General features: G+C 38.9%; 1 protein-coding gene across 1 annotated transcript in view; it reads right to left on the bottom strand.

The window, feature by feature from the left end:
- PHLPP1 (PH domain and leucine rich repeat protein phosphatase 1) overlaps positions 1 to 24,917 on the bottom strand; it is a 299,915-nt gene that overhangs the window by 9,489 nt on the left and 265,509 nt on the right. Inside the window, exons 13-15 of the mRNA XM_072605517.1 lie at positions 17,524 to 17,654; positions 5,501 to 5,605; positions 2,660 to 2,854 (exon numbers count right to left, since the gene is read on the bottom strand). Of these exons, the coding sequence (XP_072461618.1) occupies positions 2,660 to 2,854; positions 5,501 to 5,605; positions 17,524 to 17,654 (431 nt within the window). The remainder of the gene's footprint in view (positions 1 to 2,659; positions 2,855 to 5,500; positions 5,606 to 17,523; positions 17,655 to 24,917) is intronic.

Raw genomic sequence — 24,917 nt, 5'->3', positions numbered from 1 at the left:
CCATTCTCTGGCCTAAGATTAGGAAGCCAAAGGGTCAATTACTAAAAAAAGGAGGGCCTATATGTAGATATGTACACACTTAAAAATTCACTGACTCACAGAAAGAGAAAGAGAGAAAGAGAAAAAGAGAGAGAGACAGAGACAGAGAGACAGAGAGAGAGACAGAGACAAGAGACCCAGAGAGAGATAGAGAGAGAAAGTGTGCTGGTATTTGCCTTGAAGTCCTGGGCAATCCATTTTCCTGCCCTATACGACAGAACTTTTGAAGACTGGCATCGTCTGTTCTAGGACTTCTGATTTAACCTTTTAATTGTGGTCACTAATCCACAGACCCATTAGGACACCAGCTGCATCTGCAAGTTCTGACAAACACCTCAGGACCAGATCAAGCACTATTAGCTAAGTTATTCCTCATATCATTTATGCTCATATTATCCCTTTATGGGCAATAGGAAGGTAAGAGAAACACCATCAGTTCACAAATGGGGAGTGTAAGATTAATTCACTTGCCTTGGGTTAATTTATGGAAGAGTTAGGAATGAAACTCAAGTTAAAGTCATTTATGCACTAGGATCCTGTGACTAAAGAATTTACATTTCTTCTCAAGACTTCAAACTCTATCATGTGGCATGCTCCATTAACAAATGAGAAAAATGAGGAACAGATGTCTGGAATTCAGGTTCTGGAGCTCTTGATTGTCCGTGGCTATTACTTTCCAGAAGAGGCTCACAGGCCCTGCCACAGTAAGTGAGGCTCTAGCCTTCAATTCAAGGAAACGAAGCTTTTCCTTGTCATCAGATTAAGTGAAGGGATGACGCTAGTGAAAAGCACCAGGATAGCAAACCTAGGGAACAGAGAACCTCTGGTACGAGTAGGGTTACTACTTGTAATGCCCTGCACCCCCTTGCCTTAATATCCCTCAAAAGAAAAATTAATTAGAGAAAAGCCTACCTTCCCAGGAATAATGGAGCTTTATCTGTTAATTTCTTTTTAGCTATTACATGATTCCTAGCTAATTATACGATAACATTCCTTTTTTGTTCAGAGGCTACCACTGGGACAAAAAGAAAATGGTAGGCATGTATCTTAGTAGTTGTACTTCACACCCCAGTGGTCAATGGTTAATAGGAGGCTGTACAACAAGGGCCTGGAAGATGCAGGGGGTGGGAAACAGTACATCCCACCATCTTAGTTCCACAGAGGTCTTTAAAAAATCCCTACAAACTGGTCCCCAGGGAATCTGATTCCAACTATGAGCAACTCAGTATGTAACCTTCCTCCCTTGATTACAATCTAGCACAGAGTTCTTGAGGCAGGGATGGGGATTCAGGGCGAGGGTTGGGAGAAGGAAAGAAGATCCAGAAATCGAGAAGAAGAATGTTATTGTTTCTATGACGTTTTTAATATAAATACTTCTCCTTTTTTCCTGGCCCCATCTTGCAAGTATTTGCAGTACAGAATTTATAGACTCAAAGTGACAAAGGAATGAGCAACCATTTGAATGAGGGATCCCTTGTATTTAAACTGGAGGGGAAGTTACTTTTCCCATTGTAATGACCCCGTGTCCTGTTTGCAATAGCAGATCTCATAAGAAGCTTCTGGCTCTAGAGGTAGTAGGTAAGAATCTTCACCTGCTTCTTTATGTTAGGGGGTTCTTAACCTGGGGTCTGTGAACATACACACACACACACACACACACACACACACGTTAAAACACTTGGAATAGGGAACCATAGGCTTCCAGAATGCTAAAGGGTCTCATTAAATGGAAAAGATTAAAAATAGCTAGTATTGAGCTTTTCTTGACAAGGTACTGGATTAGAAGTGACTAGAGTTTGTTCCTCCTATCCTTACCTTCTATTTTAATTAGAGTCAGACGCCCCGGTGCATACCAATGGGAACAACATTTCATACCTCCCAAAGAACAGCCAACATTATTCCTACATAGGGTCTAACACATTGTGCTTTTGACATGGAACTGGTGTGGAAGAAACACAACTCTTTGGTGTAAAATGTTACTATCTCAACTCTGAAAAAAGCACAGGTTGCACCATCCCTTAATGTTGGAAAGAGTTTCATAAAGATGGACAATATAGAATAGAAACACAATCTTTAAATACAGATCCCAAACTCAGGAAGGTCCTAGGGGAGCTCTAAGAAGTCCCCATCATTTCTGCAGCTTCATGTCCATTCTATAGCAAGGCTAGGGACCACAGGTGCCCAGGGATCAGTGGCAGGTAGATTCGAAGTGCCTGAGGACATTTGCTTAGCTACATAATGAATACTCTGAAAGGGTAATAAGCTTGAAACTGAGCTGGACTTTTTAAGGTACAGGAGAGACCCTGGTGCTTAGAATAGCTCACATGAGGTCCTTAGAGCTCTGAAACTAGCATACACTCTAATAATAATGTGTTAAGGACATGTACATACATGACAATTTCTTTTTCCTAGACAAACACAATGGCAGAAGACCTCCCAAAGAAACCCCATTAGAACCTCCCCATTAGAACGTAAGCTCCGTGCAGATAGTAACTGCTTCACTTCTGTCTCTGTACCCCTTCACAATTTGCCTGGCACATAATTAATGTTGAATAAATTCTTGTTGATGAATGACTGAGTTATGACTACCACGGATGGCTCAAGCAGCTCTGAGATTCACCTTTGCATGACGATGAAAGTGTTGACCATATACTCCTCTTCATTCTTTGTTTTCTGTAGTTCCTCTGCCAGAATGTCACTCATGGTGCACTGTAGAAGATACGGCACTTCTACATTGCGGTCTCCATCAAAGACTCCATAGAGAGCCTCTCGGTTGTCACAGAAATTATTTGCTGACAGGGCTGCAACACACAACCTTAACAAAGTGAAAAAAAAGGGGTAAGAGGGGGACCAAATACTGAAGGTTAACTTTGTTCATCTTTCTTTCTCCATACTCTTTCCCCTTTTTCTTCTCTCCTTCTCCCTCTCCAGCACTGGATGCTAGTTTTAAGAGTGGAAGTATGGTGAAGCTTCCTTTCCTCTGCTTCTGTCACAAGTGGGATGCCTACAGCTAAGTCTGCATCTCACAAGTACCTGGCACACAATCTTCTTATGAAAACTATGGCAGTTCAGGTGACATTAGAGATTATGCAGTTATGTGTTGCCTCATTCATTGAGATTCCACATACAGGAGATAAACTTAATGACATAATCAAATTTAGAACAAGTATCTAAGCTAGTTTGAACCATTTTATCTTATGTCCCAACTTATGTCCTATTGGGGAAGGGTAATCAGAATATTTTATCCTTTAATTTGTGGACACTATCTCCCCCTTTTCCCTTTCTCTTCTGATATTTCTACTCTTAAAATGGAAACCAGAAAGGAGAATGGTGTGAGGAGGTACAAATATATGGGGTCCTGATCTGCTCCTACCATTAACAACTTTCATTTTTCTTTGTGCATATGCCTTTCCTTAATTTTAATTATTAATTAGCTGATCTTAATTAATCTCCATGAAGCACTCTAATAACAGCTGCAATTGACATACAGTTGAGATCTCCTTTATGTATTTCTTCCTCCTTTTAGAAGGAGAATGTAAGCTCTCTGAAAACAGAAATTATTTGTACCTTAAATGCTTTACAAATAGTAAGCACCTAATGGTGCTCTTTCATTCTGAAAAGCAGTAATTCATCTAGAGTTACACAGCACCCAGTGGGAAAGTTAAAGAGTATCTCAAGCTCCTAAGACGTCTTTCTTTGTTTAATGTCTCATTTTCTTTTCAAGTGAAAACTACTTTAAGCCAGACACTATATTCCGGAGAAATATTTTTCAAGAAACTGCTGACTGGTTAACAATGTTCATGAACAGAATTTCCTTCTTTTGTAATCTTAGACTTGTTGCAAAAAAACACCTTTTCCTTAAGAAGACCAAGTTAAATGAAAAAGAATACAGTATACAATCTCTGCTATTCCTCAGGATTCCTCCAAATAGTTAGAAACACATTAGAAGACAGACAGCTCTGCACCTTCAGCCTAGGTGAGCTCAGTGCAAAGAACAAAGTAAATGAGAAGCCTCCATAAGCAAAGTAGTTACTATTCAAAGGAGGGAAAACTACTCAGGAAGGAATAATTAGGTAGGCATAAGAAAAATCCCTATTTAAATCAAGCTCTTAAGCCCTAATCAATATGAATGAGTACATGACAACATATTTTATTTCTGTAGTCTTGCATCTTGAACAGTACCCTAAGTTTAATGTTTTTTCACATATCTTCATTCATATAAGGGGCACTTAATAAATGCTTGGTTGAATGATTATAATCAAGTTAGGGTTTTTTAACCAAACAAATGACAATTCTTTTTAAAAAAACTAGAAATAGAAGCTTGTCTAATAAATATGCTACTTATTCTTACTTGTTGCAATGAAATTAAATGTAAAGCACACAGAAATTATGCAATAGCGACACTTCAGAGGGAAGGTGGGTAAACTGCCCTCACTTCCCCTGTGCCTCCATTGTCAACAAGATGGAAAACGAAACAGTGGGTATGATGGGGATCCTGAGTCTTTAGCTACCAAAGATATGACACCATCACATCTAACCCTCAAGGAGAGAAAGAAAAGGATCAATGTTTCACAGCTTGAGTTGCTTCTCCTTACTGTACGAAGGGAGAGCAGTTGGCACAATAGGAATGATTCAAAGAGCCTCTGCTTAATCCACTAGCTTTCTTTACAGTCAGTATTCAAAGTTGGAGGGCAGGGAAGTGATTCTTACCGTCTTCCTGAGGGCTTTAAAACTTCCTTTTTTTATGTAATATTAAAATCTACTAATTGCTAAGATTCTTTAAGTTCACACTCCCCTCAAACCTTCAGGGGTCAAAAATTACCAAAACAACAGATCACAGAGATTATTTCTGGTAGTCTAAAGAAAACCAGTATGCTGACCCAAAAGAAAAGGCAAACTGGTGGAAAAAGAAAAAAATCAGAAATGAAAATGGGCAGGGACCCACTGACAACACAAGGCATAGTGCAGGAAGCAGGTTTTGAGTATTGCCAGGGGCCACTTTAGATAGCAAGTAAAAACAACAAAACAGCCCCACAAAACAATCAACTGGTCAACAATTTAAGGGACATAGACTATGGAAAATCAAGGCCACTCCTCTTTTAGTGGTCTTACGTGCTTGGCTTGGTAAGCAGGCTGTAGAGGAAGATAAAGGGGCTTTTCCAAAAAGCAGAAATCCATTTCAGCACTTGGGCCTTCTCTAAATACTGGCATCTTACAGAGACACAACATGTCAGTCACATCATCTCCTAGCAACCTCTCTAACAAAGAAAGAGTATGAGTGGCCCAGCAGTGAAGGCTTAGCTTAGAGTACAAATAGGAGTCAAGGTACCATCTCACTCTGGGGAGAACATCCTTCAATGAATTTTGTATAAGAAAAGCAAGCACTGGGTTCTTCTTCTTTTTCACTTGGACTGTGAGAAGAAGGCAGGAGTCACATGTTATTTCAAAGTCATCCACTTACTTATTCTTTACACCTGAGGCTTCTGTGTAGCCATGGCTCCACACTGCTGGGGCTCCTGAAGCATCACCGGCTGAAGGCTGGTCAATCTTAAAACATCGGATATTACTGTGATGGGAGAGGGGGAAAAGAAATCACTAAAATGCCAAGTGACAAGCATTAGCCTTCACTTTATTAGCTCAAAACTCCCAAGGCTCTTGGAATGTTAAAATTTCTTTCATCTATTATTATGCTTAGGGTATGCAAAAGAATCTTCCCAAATCTTCACTAGCAGCCTTGTTGTTCATGATTATATAAATCAAAAGGTACAGACAACAAACCTATAAAACTTGTTTCTGGCAACATCAAACTATTAATTGAACTATATAGTTGCTATATAACACAAGTTAAATGGATCATCCCCAGCCTTGACACAAGGCTGAGAAAACTTTAAGGTATTTAAGTTACAATTAACTTGAGAGATTAAGCTAATTTTTCTTCTATCCCGAGACACAAATTAATTTTTGGTGCTCCTAGTATTTCCCTGTTTGTCACTGCTGGATTTTCAGCTTCCCATTCTAAGGATCCTGGCCGATTAAATTATTACAAAGAAGTAATGGGAATTTTTATCACCTGTCCCACTTTAACTCTGACAAGTCATGATTGTTTAAAGAAAAAACTACTATAATACAGAAACATTAAATTGGAAAAAATTCCCCAATGGAATCACTGAGGGTAACCTTGAAAAAGGCTTAATTTTATATACCGGCTCTGCCACCCTGATGCTTCTGCCCTTTCCAACCAGACCTCCAGGCCCCCCTCTGTGGGCTGTGCTATCCTGAGTGCGGAGAGCTCTCCACATCAAGTTGCTCCTGGTCACCTGAATCTTCTAGGAAGCCAAAGGCATAGCATTCTCTTGCACTGAAAGAGTAACCAAATACATGCTATCACTGCTTCAGGAAAGGGTCTACCAGATATCATCTTACGGCTCTACTCACTGCCTTGGTGACTCTTTCCTGGTTATGACATAGACCGACAGGTGTCCTGCCCTATTGTAGTGTAAGCTCCTTGAAGGCAGAGATAGGGACAGGGATGATTTCACTGGCAGAGGGAAATGTCACATGAGGGAAGTTGATCAGACTTATAGTCTCAGAGAGTTGCCTTGAGCACTCAGACACTAAGTGACTTGCCTGGGATCACAGCCAGTAGGTATCAGATACAGAACTTGAACCCAGATCTTCCTGGTTTCAAGACTGACCTTCTATTCACTATGCTACATGGCTTATTTATATTCTTATCATGACTATCTGTTTCATTTGAAATTGGATTTATCTTTATTATTATCTTTTCCTTAAAACTCTCTTCTTCCTAACTTACCTAATAATATTGTTGAAGGTACCACCATCTTTCTAGTCACCCAAGCTCAGCAACTGAGGTGTCACCCTCAACTCCTCATTCTTTCTCCCTGGCATAAGCCATCACCTCACTGTTTCTTCCTTCTCCCCTCCATCCTCTCCCCTTCCTATATTCAATCTGATGTCAAGGCCTATAGATCTTACTTTTGTAGCATCAATCAGATATGGCCTCTTCTTTCCTGACACTAGCATCACTCAAGTGCAGGCCTTCATTGCTTTACTCCTGGATGCCTGACTTGCAATACCCTGCCTCAAGTCTCACCTCCCTCTAGGTCGTTCTCCACTTAGCTATCAGATTGATCTTCCTAAAGTGAAGGTCTAGGTATGTCATTCCACTCTCCAATAAACTTCAGTGGCATCCTCCATCACTGCCAGGAGTAAATATAAATTCCTCTGTTTGGCTTTAAAGTTAATATTAATCTGGCCCCTTCCTACATTTCTAGTCCTCTTACACCTCACTCCCCTCTGGGTACTCTGTGATCCATGACACTGTCACTGCTGTTTTTCCCACAAGACCCCCTCTGTCCAGACTTGAGGAATTTTCATTGGCTGTCCCCTGGACATGTGCAGTTCTCTTCTTCCTCATCTCTGCCTCTAGGAGTTCTTTGGATTCCAGCTCAAATCCCTTCGGCCAAGAAGCCGTTCCTGATCGTCCTTACTGTCAGGGCCTTATTTCTATTGATAATCCATGTTTTATGTTGTCTGTATTTTTTGGTACATAGTTGTCTCCTCCATTAGACTGTGAGATTCTTGACAGCATCAATTATTCTTTGTTTTTCTTTGTATTTCCAGTCCCTAGCACAGTGCCTGGTACATAGTAGGTGCTTAATAAATGTTTGTTGACTTGACTTTATAAATGGCATAAACATGACTTTCCTATTGTTACAAACAACTGTTGTATGCCCATGCATGCATGAGTGTGTGTGTGTGTGTGTGTCTGTTTAATTACTTCACTGCTGTGGAATCAAAGAAAATTAGCACATCAGTAGCAACTGACATTTATATAGCTCCTTAAGGTTTTCTAAGCAGTTAATGTATGTTATCTCATTTGCTCCTCACAACCACTCTGTGAGGTAGGTGCTAAACCTGCCCCAGGGTCACATACCCCTCGGAGGGAGGATTTGAACTCTGCTCATTCTTACTCCAAGTCTATGTTGCTTCCGTAGCACTAGTACAAGACACACTCACTTCTGTCACAACCTCTAGTAGGAGTGAAGGACACTCCAAAAGATTCAGTTATTTCTTACAGCTGGCTAACTTACTGAACTACTGTACACGTGACCCATGAAGAGCTCAACTAAGGAGTAAATGTCTATGCTGACATAACAAAGGTTCATGCAGAAGAGAATTATTCACTGTGAACATCCGTGTCTGGTGTTAATTTCTTTGGAGTCTTCTCTTAGAGCAAGGGATTGTAAAATACACAAATCAAAGACACTGCCAAAGGAGATTCCCAGAAGTTCTCAAATTAATATTTCCATCTACATCAAGTCTTATATGGAAGGATGGCATCTATCTGATCCCAAGTTTCCAATCCTGTTGTTAAAGCTCTTCCTCTAGGTGGGTAAAAAGAGTACAATAGCACTTGCTACCAACAAGACTGGTTGGCCTTTGTTTTGTTTGTTTGTTTCTTGTGTAACCTTTCAAGCTTCTGAAGGGGAAACTGGCAGAAATGTATTTCTTAAAGGCAAAAACCTTAAGATCCTATGAAGTTTTTTTGCTGTCTTCTTTTGTAACAGTCTGTTTCTTTTCAAAAAGGTACTAAGTCCTTCATACAATGCATAAACTTCGAAGAAACCAATGCCTTTCATTGGTCCAATAACAAAAGAAGAAAAAAACAAACCCATTAAAAACTCTTAACAATCTCTTCTACTGAGAAAGCCTACAAACCCCAACGGTCCCTTTTCTGTGAATCTGTTTTTCCTGGTCCTTTTCCTACCATGTGTGGATGACTTGTTTGGGACTCCATCTGATGACACCTTTAACTGAGATCTTCAAACCAGGGCCCAGCTAGCACAAATAAGAAAATTCATTCATTTTATTTTTCTTTCTTCCTTCTTTCCCTCTCTCTCTGAATAAACACATGAAAATAAGCAAACCAAATCTCCAATGCCCCAATGCCCTAAGTAATTAACACTTATACTAGATATTCACATACATTTAAATTGGAGTCAGATACCTGATGCTTTCTAAGATTAAGGGTTCACTTCCTATTATGGATTTAAAACATATCAAATTGATTTTTTTAGAACAGTTTTTGCTGATGGCACTTCTGTACTATGCAACAACTTTTCAAGTCATGCAAACATAGAAAGTGAGTTCATCCCAAAGAGCGCATTTAGGGTTAGTATATATAGTATATATAGTTATGGCTGTAACAAATGATTTTTGAGAATTCTATGCACAAAGAATTTTACTGTTAAAAAATGACCAGGCCCACAGCTCACCTCAAAATGCCAGAGCAAACAACTGAAATTATTTACCTCTAAAGAGGTCAAATGTGGCTTCTTTAGAGAGAAGGGTAAACATGGCCAAGCCATAAACAAGCACAGGGTACTGGACTTGAGACACAGAAATCCAATATGAGTCCCAGCTCTACCATTTACTAGCTTCATAACAGTTAGCAAAGTGACAGCCTCATCTGCAAAATAGGGATAATTATAATTTTACTGTTTCCTTAATAGGGTTGTTGTGAGGGAAGTGCTTCAGAAACTATCAACATGAACTGCTGCTATTAAAATCTGGAATGTGATTCACTTTTAATGAGAGAAGGATATAACCATAATAAAACCGTGGAAGAATCTGCCTGACAGAGCAAAGTCATGTGAAACCTGCTTTGAGACTACCTATGGAGTCTCAGGACAGAGCCTGTTCCCATGGGTGGCTATACCATGTGGATTATTTCTTCCTCATACAAGTATCTGCACGTTAGAGATGTGCAGCCTAGAGAATGCAGCCTAGAGTCTAAGACCTTCTCATAAGGGGTTGCTAGTTCAGAAAAACTGATATCAGATTTCGGCCTGATCTTTTTTTTGAGGGGTGAGGAGGGTGTGGAGGATGTGTACAGGGGCCACTTGGAGCTATACTCTTAATGTTTTGAATGGATGAAGCTGGAATTATAACACTGTCTCTGATGATAAATCTCAAGTTGAGAGATTATCTCTTTTTTCCTGGTTTGTTTTCCCAATGAATCCTAAATATTGTTACTTGTTGCTAAGAAACTTAAACAAGTAACCATGAAATCTCCTCAGTCATGATTTTCCTTTACTGGACTTACAATAATGATAAAGAATGAACAAGTAACTGTTTCATAAAGACTTCACTAATAAAGAATTAGGTGCTGTACTGCCCCCAAGTTTTCTTTATAGAAATATCTGTCAAGAAATAAATGAGGTTCCTATAAGGCCTGGTAAGTATCCTAGATTCCTACCAACCTGAGCAAGGAGACCACTTAAATTTAAATCTAGTAAAAATAGGACAAAAAAACCCGATGGGATATGTTTGGGGTGCAAAGAACACAGGGCAAGTGAATACAAATAATGGAATCCTTGGCATTATAAGATTTAGATTTTAAAAACAGTGTTCCAGAGATCATCTAGTTTACTTCGTCATTTCATAGATGGGAAATCTGAGGCCCAGGGAGATTAAATAATAACTCGTCTGAGTAAGCCTTCTCACTCCAAATCCTGTGCTTTCTGTAATATACTATACTTTGTTCTGACTTTAATAGAATGAGAGATAATTAGCCTAATTAATTTTAAATTCAGGATCCCAAGAAAAGCTTACTTTGAGTTAGTGAGAGTGAAGTTATTTATAACTTTCTTTCTATTTCTACTGCTACCACTCAGGTCTACAATTCCACTACTCAAATGGACAACTGCAATTAGCTGCCAAATTAGCATTCTAGTCTTTCTCCTCTAATTCATCCTACATATAGACACCTGACCAATCCATCGTTCTAAAACACAGCTTCAATCATGTCATTCTCTTGTTCTAAAAGCTATGGGATTAAGTTCAAATTCCTCAGACTGGCATTCAGACTCCTCCATAATTCAGCCCTACCCTAGCTTTGGAGTCTTTCATTATTTTGTCTTCATTGTATATTCAAATGCCTCTACTATAAAGTCCAGCCAAACGACTTGCTATCCTGCTTAACACACTGCCTCCCACCTCCCCGCTCCCCTACCATGGAAGGTTTTCAGCTACCACATTCTTCTTATTCTCCTCCCTCACCTCTCCTATGCTCCTGTTGAAATCCTATGCATGTTCCAAACACTAGCTCAAATACAATATTCTCCAGGAAATCTTCCCTAATCCCCACCACCCACTCAACGCGATTTCTCCTTTATCTGATCCTACAGTCTTTTATCTGTAGCGAGGTGGTGCAGTGGATAGAATGCCAGCCTTGGACTCAGGAAGACTGAAGTTTCAATCATGCCTCTAATATTTAACAGCCATGTTATCTTGGGCAAGTCATTTAACTTTTCTCATCTTCAGTGATTTCATTTGTAAAGTGGAAATATTAGCACCAGCTTCCCAGGATTGTTGTGAGGATCAAAAGAGATGTAATGCATGTAAAGCGCTTTGCAACTGTTCAAGATTATATAAATGTTAGTTAGCTATTATTATTATTTTTATCATCATTACTTGAGAAGCATACATAAAGGAGGAACAGAATTTGGAACTTAAATATTTTTTAAAATGTTAAAATGATTTTTTTAAAAAAAGCATGTATAATAGAAAGAATATTGAATTTAGTACTAATTTAAAAACATCTACTAAATACTGACTACATCTCCAGACTCAACAAATTCATGTTCTTCTAAGGAGTTCACATTCTACTTACCCAGAACACATGGGTCTGAGCTTAGTTTTGGCAGTATGACCTTAGCTAATTTACTTAGCTGTCGTGAGGCTCAGTTTCCTATGAAAAGGTAATCATAAACTTCAAAGTCTTATGAAAGAACATGAAGGTGGTCTGTGGACTGTCTATATTTGTATCTATTTTTTTTGTTTTTATCTATTTTATATATTTGTAAAACATCAAAAGTGCTATATGAATAAAGTGTAAGATACTAATGCCGCTTTCTCTATACCTCTCTCACAGGACTTCTCATGGAATATTTTAATCTAAAGTGACTGGTCCATGATTAGACAGTAAGCATCATGGGTACACCACTTTCTTAGCAAACCCTGTAGCACCTGGTCCAGTGCCCCACACCTAGGAGACAGTTAAAGTTTGTCACTGAGCTACAGAAGAGAGCAATCAAGACTCTCCTTAAAAGAGAAAAATGTCTTGTAAACTGCCTTGATTACTTGTCACTGTACTTCTCATTATGCACTCTGGGAGGCAGCAATGTCTAAGGTGTGGGTCAGCAAAGTTAAATCTTGTGTGATCAGAAGGGTGAATAAAAATTACTTTTAAAATGGTTTTTAAATTGTTATTTTTGGTATGAAAATCCAAATCTTTGTAGATGTTGAAGTTCAATATTATAAAATACTTGGACTTCTTCAAATTATAATGCATAGTTTATGAGGGAATACATTCATGTAACTATTTTAGTAAAGTTGTATGTGTAAGTTAAAACAAGCCACTGTAGAGGTCTAATTTCATTATAGATTTAGGAAATAATCACTTTATCCAAAGGGAGTCAGGAGTGAAGTTTAAATTCTATGAGAATCAGTCAAAGTATGACTGAATTTCGAAAGTATTTCTCAAAAGGAAGATTTGCATTAAGTAGAATATGATTACTAGTAACAATTTGTTAAAAATCCAGAACGGTACACTTTGTGTTTTAAACAAAACAACTTAAATTTCTGAAGTTATAGTGGCAGCTGCTATCCTAATAAAAGTGTGATAGAAATATCTGCCACATATTTGGGATTAATTTGTTGAACTGATGAGATTTCACCTGTTTAGTGATTTCATTTAAATGTGCTTTGTCTAGTTTCTAAAATTAAAACATTATAATTTTGATGTAAGTGAAAATTATTCTGGAATAATAAAGGTCTAAATAATTGAGTTTAAAATATGATAGAGACATCTGAAAGTGAAACAATTTCCAGGAATGTGAAAAATATGTATTAGAGTTAAGGGGAAGTTAGTGAGCCTTCACTAGTGATTTAAATCAAATCAACTATGGCTATCAGTGATGATGTAACAAGGAATGTAGGTGGCATGCCCATGACACAAACAGAAAAGAAAAAAGGAGACACCAAAGAGAGAAAAGGGAAGAGAGAAAATGGGTTGGGATGGGAGGGTAGGAAATTTAAATATCTCAGGAGCCAATCAATAAATCAATACACATTTATTAAGCACCTTCTATATGTCAGGCACTGTGCTTAGTGCTAGGTATTAAAAAAAAAAAAGGCAAAAGATAGTCCCAGCCTTCAAGGAGTTACAGTCTAATGGGGAAAGAAAGTGCAAATACGTGTGCATGTGCACACGCACACACACACAAAACCCCCACACACTGAGCAAGCCAAATACGGGATAAGTAGGAATTAATAAGAGGACAGGCATTAGAATTAAGAGAGGTTAGGAATAGTCTTCCTGCAAAAGATGGGATTTTAGCTGGGACTTTAAGGAAGCCAGGAAAGTCAGTAGTGAGAAAGGAAAAAGGAAAATATTTCAGACATGAAGGACAACCAGAGAAAATGCCTGGAGCCAAGAGATGGAAAGTCTTGTTCATGGAACAGCCAGGAGGCCAGTGTTATGGAATTGAAGAGAATGTGGTGGATAGTAAGATATAAGAAGACTGGAAAGGTAAGAGTAGGCTAGGTTATGAAGGGCTTTGAAGGTCAAACAGAAGATTTTGTATTTGATCCTTGAAGCAACAGGAAGGCACTGGAATTTATCAAGTAGGAGAATGACATGGTTGGACCTGAGCTTTAGGAAAATCCCTTTAGTGGCTGAAAGGAAGTTGGATTAGAATGGGGAGAGACTTAAGGCAAGCAGATTCACCCATCTGGCTATGAAATAGTCCAGTTGTAAGATGCTGAGGAACTCTATTAGAGAGGCAGCAATGTCAGAAGAGAGAAAGGGGGCATATTTAAGAAATGTAGCAGAAATTAAATCGCAGGCCCTGTGAAAGAGAGTGATGATAACTCCTAGGTTGCAAGTTTAAGGGATTGGGAGATGATGCTGCCCTCTATAGTAATGGAGAAGGAAGGGTTGGATTTAAGGGAAAGGTATTGAGTTCTGTTTTGGACATGCTTAATTTCAGATATTTACTGGACATCCAGTTTGAGAATGTCTGAAAGGCAGCTGCAGATGAGAGATTGAAGATCAGCAGAGAAGTTGGGGAAGGAAAGGCAGATTTGAGAATCATCAGCACAGAGATGGTTATTAAATGCATAGGAATTGATGAGATCACCAAGTGAAGTATGATAGAGGGAGAAGAGAAGAGAACGTGGCAGAACTCTGAAGGACATCTATGGTTAGAAGGAGCGTGATCTGGATAAGGATCCAACAAAGGAGACTGAGGAGTGGTCAAATAGGAAGGAGAAGAATCAGGAGAGAACAGTGTCCCGAAAAACCTAGAGAGAAGAATTAAGAAGGAGGTGATCAATAGTGTCAAAGGCTGAAGAAAGGTCAAGGAGAATGAGAATTGAGAAAAGGCTACTGGATTTGGCAACTAAGAGCTCACTGGTAACTTTGTAGAGAGCAATTTCAGGGGAACAATAAGATTGCAAGATGGATTATAAGGGGTTAAAAAGAGGCTGAAAGGAAAATGAAAGCACCTTCTGCACCTGGCCTTTCTGAGGCATGTGACCATAAAGGGAAGAGATATAGAATGATAGTGGGAATAGAAAGATCAAGTAAGGGTTTCACGTGTTTGTCTTTCATTGCTGAAGAAGACCATGCCATCAGAGAAATGATGACATGACTTGCACCTGATGTTGTTTTGAGTGAGGGAGGGCTGTGCAGGTCACCAGCCTCACTTCTCCTCCAGAGCCATCTGAATCCAGTGACCAGATATTCATCAGGATGACTGGGGATTACTCAGAATGAGGCAATTGGGGTTAAGTGACTAGAAAAGGTCCTATTCCCGGATCATCATGTGTGACCTTGGAAAGTCAAAATCTTGGGGAAATGACTACTCAAACTATAGTCCATAACTGTAATGGAACATTACTGTACTATGATAAATGATAAATATGAAGAATTCATAGGAACTTGGGAAGACCAGTTTAAAATAATGCAAAGAGAAGTAAGCTAAACTCAGGGACACTATACATAAGAATCAAACAATAATGCAAAAGAAAACATCGAAAATTTCAGGGCATTGTACAATCCCAGCTTCAGATAACTGATTAGGAAGACAACCCCATCTCTTCAGAGAGAACCAGGCTGTTACACATAAATAATTTGATGGCTTATTTGGCTTAAGTGTATTTTTGTTAAAGGAGAGTGTTCTTTTGGGAAAGGCAGGTTACTAAAAATGACATCAATGTAAAAGTAAGCATCAATAGGACATTAATTAAAATAAATGTTTAAAAAGAAAAGTCACACTCTCTCTGGCCTTTAATTTTCCCATTTTGATGATAGGCATTATACCTGCCTTTCCCTACTTCATAGGAATGTTAATAGAGTAAAATGAATTTGGGAAAGCACTTTCAATTAAGCCTTGATTATAATATGAACACTTTTAACGTATCAACTTTTAACCAGGAAGTCATGTAGAACTGGCAGCAAAACGCAAGTGATTCAATTTTAACCAGAATTTTTTTTATCAATTATATTAAATTAATGGAGTTTAACAAAAAGTTAATTTGCAAACAACTTCAGAGTAAATTCTGGGTGACTGAAAAAGAGTATCTCAACATTACTGCCATAGAACAGAGATGGTCCCAAGTATGAAATGTTTACTTTTCTCTAAGGCTGCCATGTGATATTTCCATACAGTCCTCTCAAATTAGCTGTCTACACAAAAAAGCAAAAACAAACTTAAATATTTCTGATGAATCAAAGACATTAGCTGGTTGTATGTTCTTCAAATGTTTCAAAGTCTGGAGTCTTTCAGGTAAAAAAAAATACTTTAGAAAAAACCTCTATAATAAGATCTCAACAATTTTTTTTTTTAAAAAAATGGAACTAATGGTACTAAAAAAATTCAAAGGTTATTTTTAATTTACATTTGAGATCAATGTTATTTCAAGGATTACTTCTTACTTAGTGAGAAGAATGTGACTATTTACTATGACAAGAAATGGAAATAATTCTGAATACAATACTTTATAAGATGTTTCACAATAAATTCAATCTTCTTTATATTTTCACTTTTAAAGTTTTTTTTGTAACAAATTACACAGAGTACCTCAGGACCAACAAAAGTAAACCTGAATTAGAGACAGACATGGCATAGTGAATGGCAAGATGACTCTGAAGTCAGGATTACCAGGATACAAGTCCTACACATGACTAACACTGGTTTTGTGATTCCCAGGGCAAACCATTTAACTCTGCAGTTCTCTAGGCAACATATCTATGCTGGCAGAGGGAGTTTTTCATATCAATGAAATCACAGGTTCCGTCACAATCTTTATCCCTGTTGATGTTTGCTTTATCATCAGATATTTGATTATTTAGACTTTTATTTTAGGAATTTTTTCTGATTTTACAATTATTCATAACTAGCCATTGACATAAAAATGTAGAATAGACTTTTTAAAATACTAAGAATATAAGTGAATGTTGTTCATATTAAATCAAGCTCAAGGATCTTGCTGTGTATTCTTTTCTGACATTATTATTTATTTTTCCTCCTGAGAACCCTTTAGACTGCTTCATGGAATCCCAGGGGACTGTGGAAGACAGTTTGAAAAACATTAGTGTAATCCAACTTTCTGACTTTATAGATGGGAAAACTGAGGCTCAGAAGTTGTGTGATTTCCTTAAGTTTATAGAAGTACTTAGTAGCAGAAAGAACCTATTTCTCCTCACTCCCAGGGTCAGTGTTCTTTCCCTTTTAATAAGCCAACAGACTTTGGATATGTACCAAAGACAACTTCTTCTTCACTCTGCTATGAGAAAATGAATCCAAACTGGCACTAAGAATAATTAAAATAATTCAACTACAGGTAAAATGAAAGAATATCACCTTGTAGGTTTTCCCCAAACTAAAGCACATTAATGGTTGCAGATAGGGCTTTTAAACCTGGAAGACCTGGGCTCTCAAGATTATGAGTTGTGGAGAGAGTGCCAATTTATATTAGTGGGAGTTTCCTCACCTCACTCAAGAAATCGCTGGTCTGCTTCCTGTCCCAAATGATATGCATGGCACTTGCAGCCAAAGTGGTTGCCAGCTAAAAGGAATTTTATTTCTTTAGTTTTACTATGTGATGGAAGGTGGTAAAAATTATCTTAGGGCTCATTCTTGAGTGGAAGTGCCTCTTGCTCATATGTTGACGGCTGCATATGTATAGCCACTTTTCCATTGTGAGGTACCATCTTTCAGATTCACTAGATTTCTACTTTGCTCCTGAAAATGCTCTCAGTGAATCGTGGTAACAAAGCAACAATGACAGTTTGTCTGGGGTGTCTAGCCTAGTAGTTTTTATTGGGCTGAACATACCATGGCTTTGTGAATAATTGTGTAATTAACTACATTTCAGGAAAACTACACTTACTTTAACAGCTCCAGGGTTTTGTGATCCAGGGCGAGCCGAGGGTTTCCAGTCAGGTCTAGTTCTTGTAGCTTTGAAGGCAGGTTTTCAGGTAATGTGACTTCACTTAGCTCATTACAGCTCAGGTCCACACACTGAAGTAATAAGAGAAAACAGCAAAGAAAGGGAGAGAATTTGGAAATAGTCCAGTTCTGTCACAAGGTCCTACCCTTTTCTGGCTAATTAGGTCACGAGTAAGACCATTCAGTATTAAAAGAGGTTGAATACGGAAAGATCAGTTTGTTTACTGCTGTGCCATAAATACATAAATCAGCCTCTAAATTAATTGCAGTAAAATTAAATGCAATGTAAATGCTTCTCCTCAGATCACAGAATGCTAAATGTTGCCACACACTCTTTATTCCTTGACTTGTGGTTGCTGTTGACTTTCATTAAATATCAACAGAAATATTCTGAAAACAGCAGATTCTCTACTGCCCACACAATCTCTGCAGCTGTTTTGGTCACAGAGGTTTTGGTTGCAAATAAGAAACTATCAAAATGCAGCTTATAAAAGACTTTGTACTTTAAAAGAAACATTTAAAATGAGGGAACTATCCATTTATAAAATGACAGAGTATGGTTCTCAAAAAGCTACATTAAATCACTGGCTCAATGAAATGCAGCAGATAAAACTATTTATCTGGGTGTGCCCATTTAATGGGTGACACTAAATCTGACCTGAAAACAAGAAACCATATTGAATAGGTTATAAATGTTGTCACATCAATGGAAAATTAGCTATATGACAGAGAAAGCAAGGATGTAAAGTAGGCTAAAATGTACAGAAATGAAAAGATAACCATTAAGCAGACACGATTCTCTATATATGGTCTGGGGAACATCTTAGTTAATAGCAATGAAGAAGGGTTAAAGAGAAAATTAGTTTCTGAATAATGTAAAATTACTAAGAAATCTAGAGCAGGTTAAATCTATGGACAAAACTTGTTTAAAATTCACTTTTAGAGGAGCCAAGATGGAGGAGTAGAAAGATTGCACATATGCTAGCTCCAAACCCACAGCCCATAAAATACCTATAAAGAAGAACTCCCAACAAATTCGGGAGCAGCAGAAGTCACACAACAACGGAGCAGAGGAGATTTCTGTTCCAGAGAGATCTGAAAAACTGACCCGAAAGGTCCCTCATGCACTGGGCCTGAGCAGAGCCCAGCCCTGGCTTGGCCGCGGGCACCAAGAGGAGCAGATCCGAGCAGGCTTCAGGGACAGAATCTCCAGCAGGCCAAGCAGGTCCCTCCACCCACAGGCAGAAAAGGTCAGCAAAGAGGGGCTTTTCAGTTCGCAGAGAGGGGAGGAGGGTGCCCCCATAACTCAGGCCCCATCGGGAAGCAGCAGCGGAGGTGGCAGCAGACAGGGGCTCCCAGAACAGCCTGGAGCTCGGATCCATTGTTGAAGGTCTCTACATAAACCCCCTGAGGGAACTAAGCCCCGTGTCGTGGCCCTGCCCCCACCTGAGCACCGGAACTTAATCTCACACCTAACAGCAGCCCTGCCCCACCAAAGCCCTAAGGCTGGGAAGCAGCATTTGAATCTCAGACCCCAAGCACTGTCTGGGTAGAGGCTGGGTGGATCTGGAGGCGAGGTGGGTGTGGAGAGGACACTCAGAAGTCAAGTAACCTACTGGGAAAATGCCCAGGAAAGGGGAAAAAAATAAGACCATAGAAGGCTACTTTCTTGCTGAACATATATCTCCCTCCCATCCTTTCAGATGAGGAAGAACAATGCTTACCATCAAGGAAAGACATAGAAATCAAGGCTTCTGTATCCCAAACATCCAAAATAAATATTCAATGGGCTCAGGCCATGGAAGAGCTCAAAAAGGATTTTGAAAATCAATTTAGAGAAGTGGAAGAAAAACTGGGAAGAGAAATGAGAGAGATGCAAGAAAAGCACGAAAAGCAGGTCAACACCTTGCTAAAGGAGACCCAAAAACATGCTGAAGAAAATAACACCTTGAAAAATAGGCTAACTCAATTAGCAAAAGAGGTTCAAAAAGCCAATGAGGAGAAGAATGCTTTCAAAAGCAGAATTAGCCAAATGGAAAAGGAGGTTCAAAAGCTCACTGAAGAAAATAGTTCTTTCAAAATTAGAATGGAACAGATGGAGGCTAATGACTTTATGAGAAACCAAGAAATCACAAAAGAATGAAAAAATGGAAGATAATGTGAAATATCTCATTGGAAAAACCACTGACCTGGAAAATAGATTCAGGGAGACAATTTAAAAATTATGGGACTACCTGAAAGCCAGCATCAAAAAAAGAGCCTAGACATCATCTTTCATGAAATTATCAAGGAAAACTGCCCTGATATTCTAGAACCAGAGGGCAAAATAAGCATTCAAGGAATCCACAGATCACCGCCTGAAAGAGATCCAAAAAGAGAAACTCCTAGGAACACTGTGGCCAAATTCCAGAGTCACCTGGTCAAGGAGAAAATATTGCAAGCAGCTAGAAAGAAACAATTCAAGTATTGTGGAAATACAATCAGGATAACACAGGAACCAGGAGCTTCTACATTAAGGGATCGAAGGGAGTGGAATATGATATTCCAGAGGTCAAAGGAACTAGGACTAAAACCAAAAATCACCTACCCAGAAAAACTGAGTATAATACTTCAGGGGAAAAAATGGTCTTTCAAGGAAATAGAGGACTTTCAAGCATTCTTGATGAAAAGACCAGAGCTGAAAAGAAAATTTGACTTTCAAACACAAGAATGAAGAGAAGCATGGAAAGGTAAACAGGAAAGAGAAATCATAAGGGACTTACTAAAGTTGAACTGTTTACATTCCTACATGGAAAGACAATATTTGTAACTCTTTAAACTTTTCAGTATCTGGATAGTGGGTAGGATTACACACACACACACACACACACACACACACAGCACAGAGTGAATTATCGGATGGGATCATATCTTAAAAAAATGAAATTAAGCGGTGAGAGAGGAATATATTGGGAGGAGAAAGGGAGTAATGGAATGGGGCAAATTATCTCTCATAAAAGAGGCAAGCATAAGACTTTTTAGTGGAGGGAAAAAGAGGGGAGGTAAGAGAAAAACATGAAGTTTACTCTCATTACATTCCACTAAAGGAAGGAATAAAATGCACACTCATTTTAGTATGAAAACCTATCTTACAATACAGGAAAGTGGGGGAGAAGGGGATAAACAGTGTGGGAGGAGGATGGAAGGGAGGGCAATGGGAGGAGGGAACAATTTGAAGTCAACACTTGGTGAGGGACAGGATCAAAAGAGAGAACAAAAGCAATGGGGGGCAGGATAGGATGGAGGGAAATATAGTTAGTCTTACACAACACGACTATTATGGGTACACAGACATGGCCTATATTGAATTGCTTGCCTTTCAAAGGGAATGGGTGGGGAGGGAGGGATGAAGAGAAGTTGGAACTCAAAGTTATAGGAACAACTGTCAAGTACTGTTCTTGCTACTAGGAAATAAGAAATACAGGTAAAGAGATACAGAAAGTTATCTGGCCCTACAGGACAAAAGAGAAGTTGGGGACAAGGGAAGGGAGGGATGATAGAAGAGAGAGCAGATTAGTGATAGGGGCAATTAGAATGCTCGGTATTTTGGGGTGTGGGGAGGGGACAAATGGGGAGAAAATTTGGAACCCAAAATTTTGTGAAAATGAATGTTAAAAGTTAAATAAATAAATTTTTAAAAAAAGGAAAAAAACTTCACTTTTAAAAGGCTTTTATAATTATAGGCAGGAAATGTGGGCAAAGTGAAAATCAACACTTTTGGGTACCATATCTTCCAGTTCCCACAATGATACATCTATAAAAGATAAACAATTCTCTATGTCCCTAAAGACCAGTTAGGGTGGATGACTGCTTAAAAAAATCCAAATTTCTTAGTTCCGCATTCAAGACTTCTCATGCTACGTGCCCCATTCTCATTCCCCTTCTCAGCCTTGTTACTCATTACTTATCCCATTCTTCTAGCCAAACTGGTTCATTTACTGTTTACAAAATAAACACCATGTTTTGTTTACCTGATTCCCCACATCTAGAAAGCCCTTTTCTGTCATTCAAGGTCTGCTTTGGGCCAGGATAAAACCAGGGAGTCTTGAGTTAAACTCCACGGCTTCACAACACTAACTGTGCTGTGAGCCAAGATACCATGGGAAGACCCGAGAAAGTTTGATTAACTTTGTACCCAGGTGAGCTCTAGTTGTGAATCTTTTGGCAGGGGGAATAGAGGAAGTTTTGAGACACTGGGAGAGAGCTCCTGGGATCCCAGTGAATTTCTCTGTCAATAGTTTTTACTTATTTCACTTTCCAAACCTGTATTTTTCTTAGAGGTTGTTGGATGTTTTTATTAAAGGGATCATTCTGAGTGATCCACTGTAGCAGATAAGGAACCAAAACCAGAACAGGCCCAAGTCAGATGTCATCTTCCCCAGAAGCCCTCCCTTAAGCTCCTCAGCTGCAAATAATTTACTCATCTATGCTTTCATAGATTTTTTTGTTTGGACCTTATGTAATTGTTTGTGTGCATAGTTATCTCCCCTAATAGAAATAGCATATTATAATGGGAAGAACTCCTGGACATGGTGTTACAAAAACCTAGGTTAGAATTCTGCTACTGACTTTTTGTAGCTACTAGTGTTATTGTGTACAACTCCCTAAAAGGTAGTGCATTAAGGTGTGCAAAGTCCTTTATATAACTTCTCATTTGATTCTCACAATAATACTACAGGGTCAGAGCCCAGCCCAGCCTTGGACATGCAGTGCTGGGAGGAGCAGGACTAGAGCAAGCTTCAGGGACAGAATCCCCAGCAGCAGCAGTGGTTCACAGATCCCTTAACCCACAGGCAGGAAAGATCAGTGAGAAGGCTTTTTCAACCAGAGAGAGAAGGGAGCAGGGTCCTCCCCTAGCCCTGGCCCTGGTCCCAAGCAGAGGCAGTAGCAGCAACAGGCAGTGGCCACACAGCAGCCAGGGTCCATTGTGGAGCAGCTTAACTTAAAGCCCCTGGGAGAAATGAGCAGCTGATCTGAATTTCAGCCCTGAGCAAGGTCCTGGGGCATGGTGGAGCTGGAGGCCCCTGAGGGATAAACTCCTCTCCCCTGATTGTGCCACCTTGGAGAAATTGAGAACTTACAGGTCCCCAGAGTATGCCCTACTCTTGACAAAGGACCTAAAGGTCAAGATAATGGGTGGGAAAATGCGCAAAAAAGGGAAAAAAAAAAAGACTATAGAAGGTTACTTTCTTGGAGAACAGGTATTCTCTCCCATCCTTTCAGATGAGGAAAAAAAATGTTTACCATCAGGGGAAGACAAAAAAGTCAAGGCTTCTGCATCCAAAATCTCCAAAACAAATATGCAATGGAAGGTCATGGAAGAGCTCAAAAAGGACTTTGAAAATCAAGTAAGAGAGGTGGAGGAAAAATCGGGAAGACAAATGAGAGTGATACAAGAAAATCATGAAAAGTGAGTCAATAGCTTGCTAAAGGGGACCTAAAAAAATGCTGAAAAAAATAACACCTTTAAAAATAGGCTAACTCAGTTGGAAAAAGAGGTCCAAAAAGCCAGTGGGGAGAAGAATGGTTTAAAAAGCAGAATTAGCCAAATAGAAAAGGAGGTTCAAAAGCTCACTGAAGAAAATAATTCTTTAAAAATTAGAATGGAACAGATGGAAGCTAATGACTTTATGAAAAACCAAGAAATTCCAAAACAAAACCAAAACAATGAAAAAATGGAAGATAATGTGAAATACCTCATTGGAAAAACAACTGACCTGGAAAATAGATCCAGGACAGACAATTTAAAAATTATGGAACTATGTGAAAGCCATGATCAAAAAAGAGCCTAGGCATTATCTTTCATGAAATTATCAAAGAAAACTGCCCAGATATTCTAGAACCAGAGGGCAAAATAAATATTGAAAGAATTCACCAATCACCTCCTGAAAGAGATCCAAAAAGAGAAACTCCTAGGAATATTGTAGTCAAATTCCAGAGTTCCCAGGTCAATGAGAAAATACAATCAGGATAACACAATATCTGGCAGCTTCTACATTAAGGGATCGAAGGGCTTGGAATAAGATATTTCAGAAGTCAAAGCAACTGGGATTAAAACCAAGAATCATCTACCCAGCAAAACTGAGTATAATATTTCAGGGGAAAAAATGGTCATTCAATGATATAGAGGACTTTCAAGCATTTCTTGATGAAAAGACCAGAACTGAAAAGAAAATATGATTTTCAAACACAAGAATGAAGAGAAGCATGAAAAGGTAAACAGCAAAGAGAAGTCATAAGGGACTTACTAAAGTTGAACTGTTTACATTCCTACATGGAAAGATAATATTTGTAACTCTTGAAACTTTTCTCAGTATCTGGGTAGTTGGGGGGATTACACACACACACACACACACACACACACACACAGCGCACAGGGTAAGTTGAATAGGAAGGGATCATATCTAAAAAAATAAAATTAAGGGGTGAGAGAGGAAGATATTGGGAGGAGAAAGGCAGAAATGAAATGGGGCAAATTATCTCTCATAGAAAAGGCAAGAAAAAGCTTTTCCAATGGAGGGGAAAAGGGGGGAGGTGAGAGGGAAAAAGTGAAGTTTACTCTCATCACATTTGGCTCAAGGAAGGAATAACATGCATACTCAATTTGGTATGAAAATTTATCTTACACTACAGGAAAGTAGGGGAGAAGGGGATAAGCAGGGTGGGGGGCATGATGGAAGGAAGGGCAAATGGGAGGAGGAGGCAATTAGAAGTAAACACTCTTGGGAAGGGACATGGTCAAAAGAGAGAACAGAAGAAATGGAGGCAGGATAAGATGGAGGGAAATATAGTTAGTCTCATACAGCATGATTATTATGGAAGTCACGTGCAAAATTACACATATATAGCTTATCTTGAATTGCCTGCCTTCTCAGTGGGGATGGATGGGGAGGGAGGAAGGAAGAGAAGTTGGAACTCAAACTTGTAGGAAAATATGTTGAGAATTGTTTTTGCATACAACTGGGAAATAAGAAATACAGGTAATGGCATACAGAAATTTATCTTGCCCTACAGGACAAGAGAGAAGATGGGGATAAGGGAAGGGAGGGGTGTTAGAAGGGAGGGCACACTGGTGAAAGGGGCAATCAGAATGCAACACATTTTGGGGTGGGGGAGGGGAGAGATGGAGAGAAAATTTGGAAGTCAAAATTTTGTGGAAATGAATGTTGAAAACTTAAATTAAAAACAAACAAACAAAAAAACCCAATAATACTACAGGACCATGGTGTCAAACTCAAATAGAAACAGATCTCTATAGGCCACATATTGGCTTAGAAAATCACAAATTAACATTAT

The sequence above is a fragment of the Notamacropus eugenii genome, chromosome 4, assembly GCF_028372415.1.
Source record: "Notamacropus eugenii isolate mMacEug1 chromosome 4, mMacEug1.pri_v2, whole genome shotgun sequence".
Lineage (NCBI taxonomy): Eukaryota > Metazoa > Chordata > Mammalia > Diprotodontia > Macropodidae > Notamacropus > Notamacropus eugenii.
Note: the sequence above shows the minus strand (reverse complement) of the source record. Positions and strands in the feature narration are given on the sequence as shown.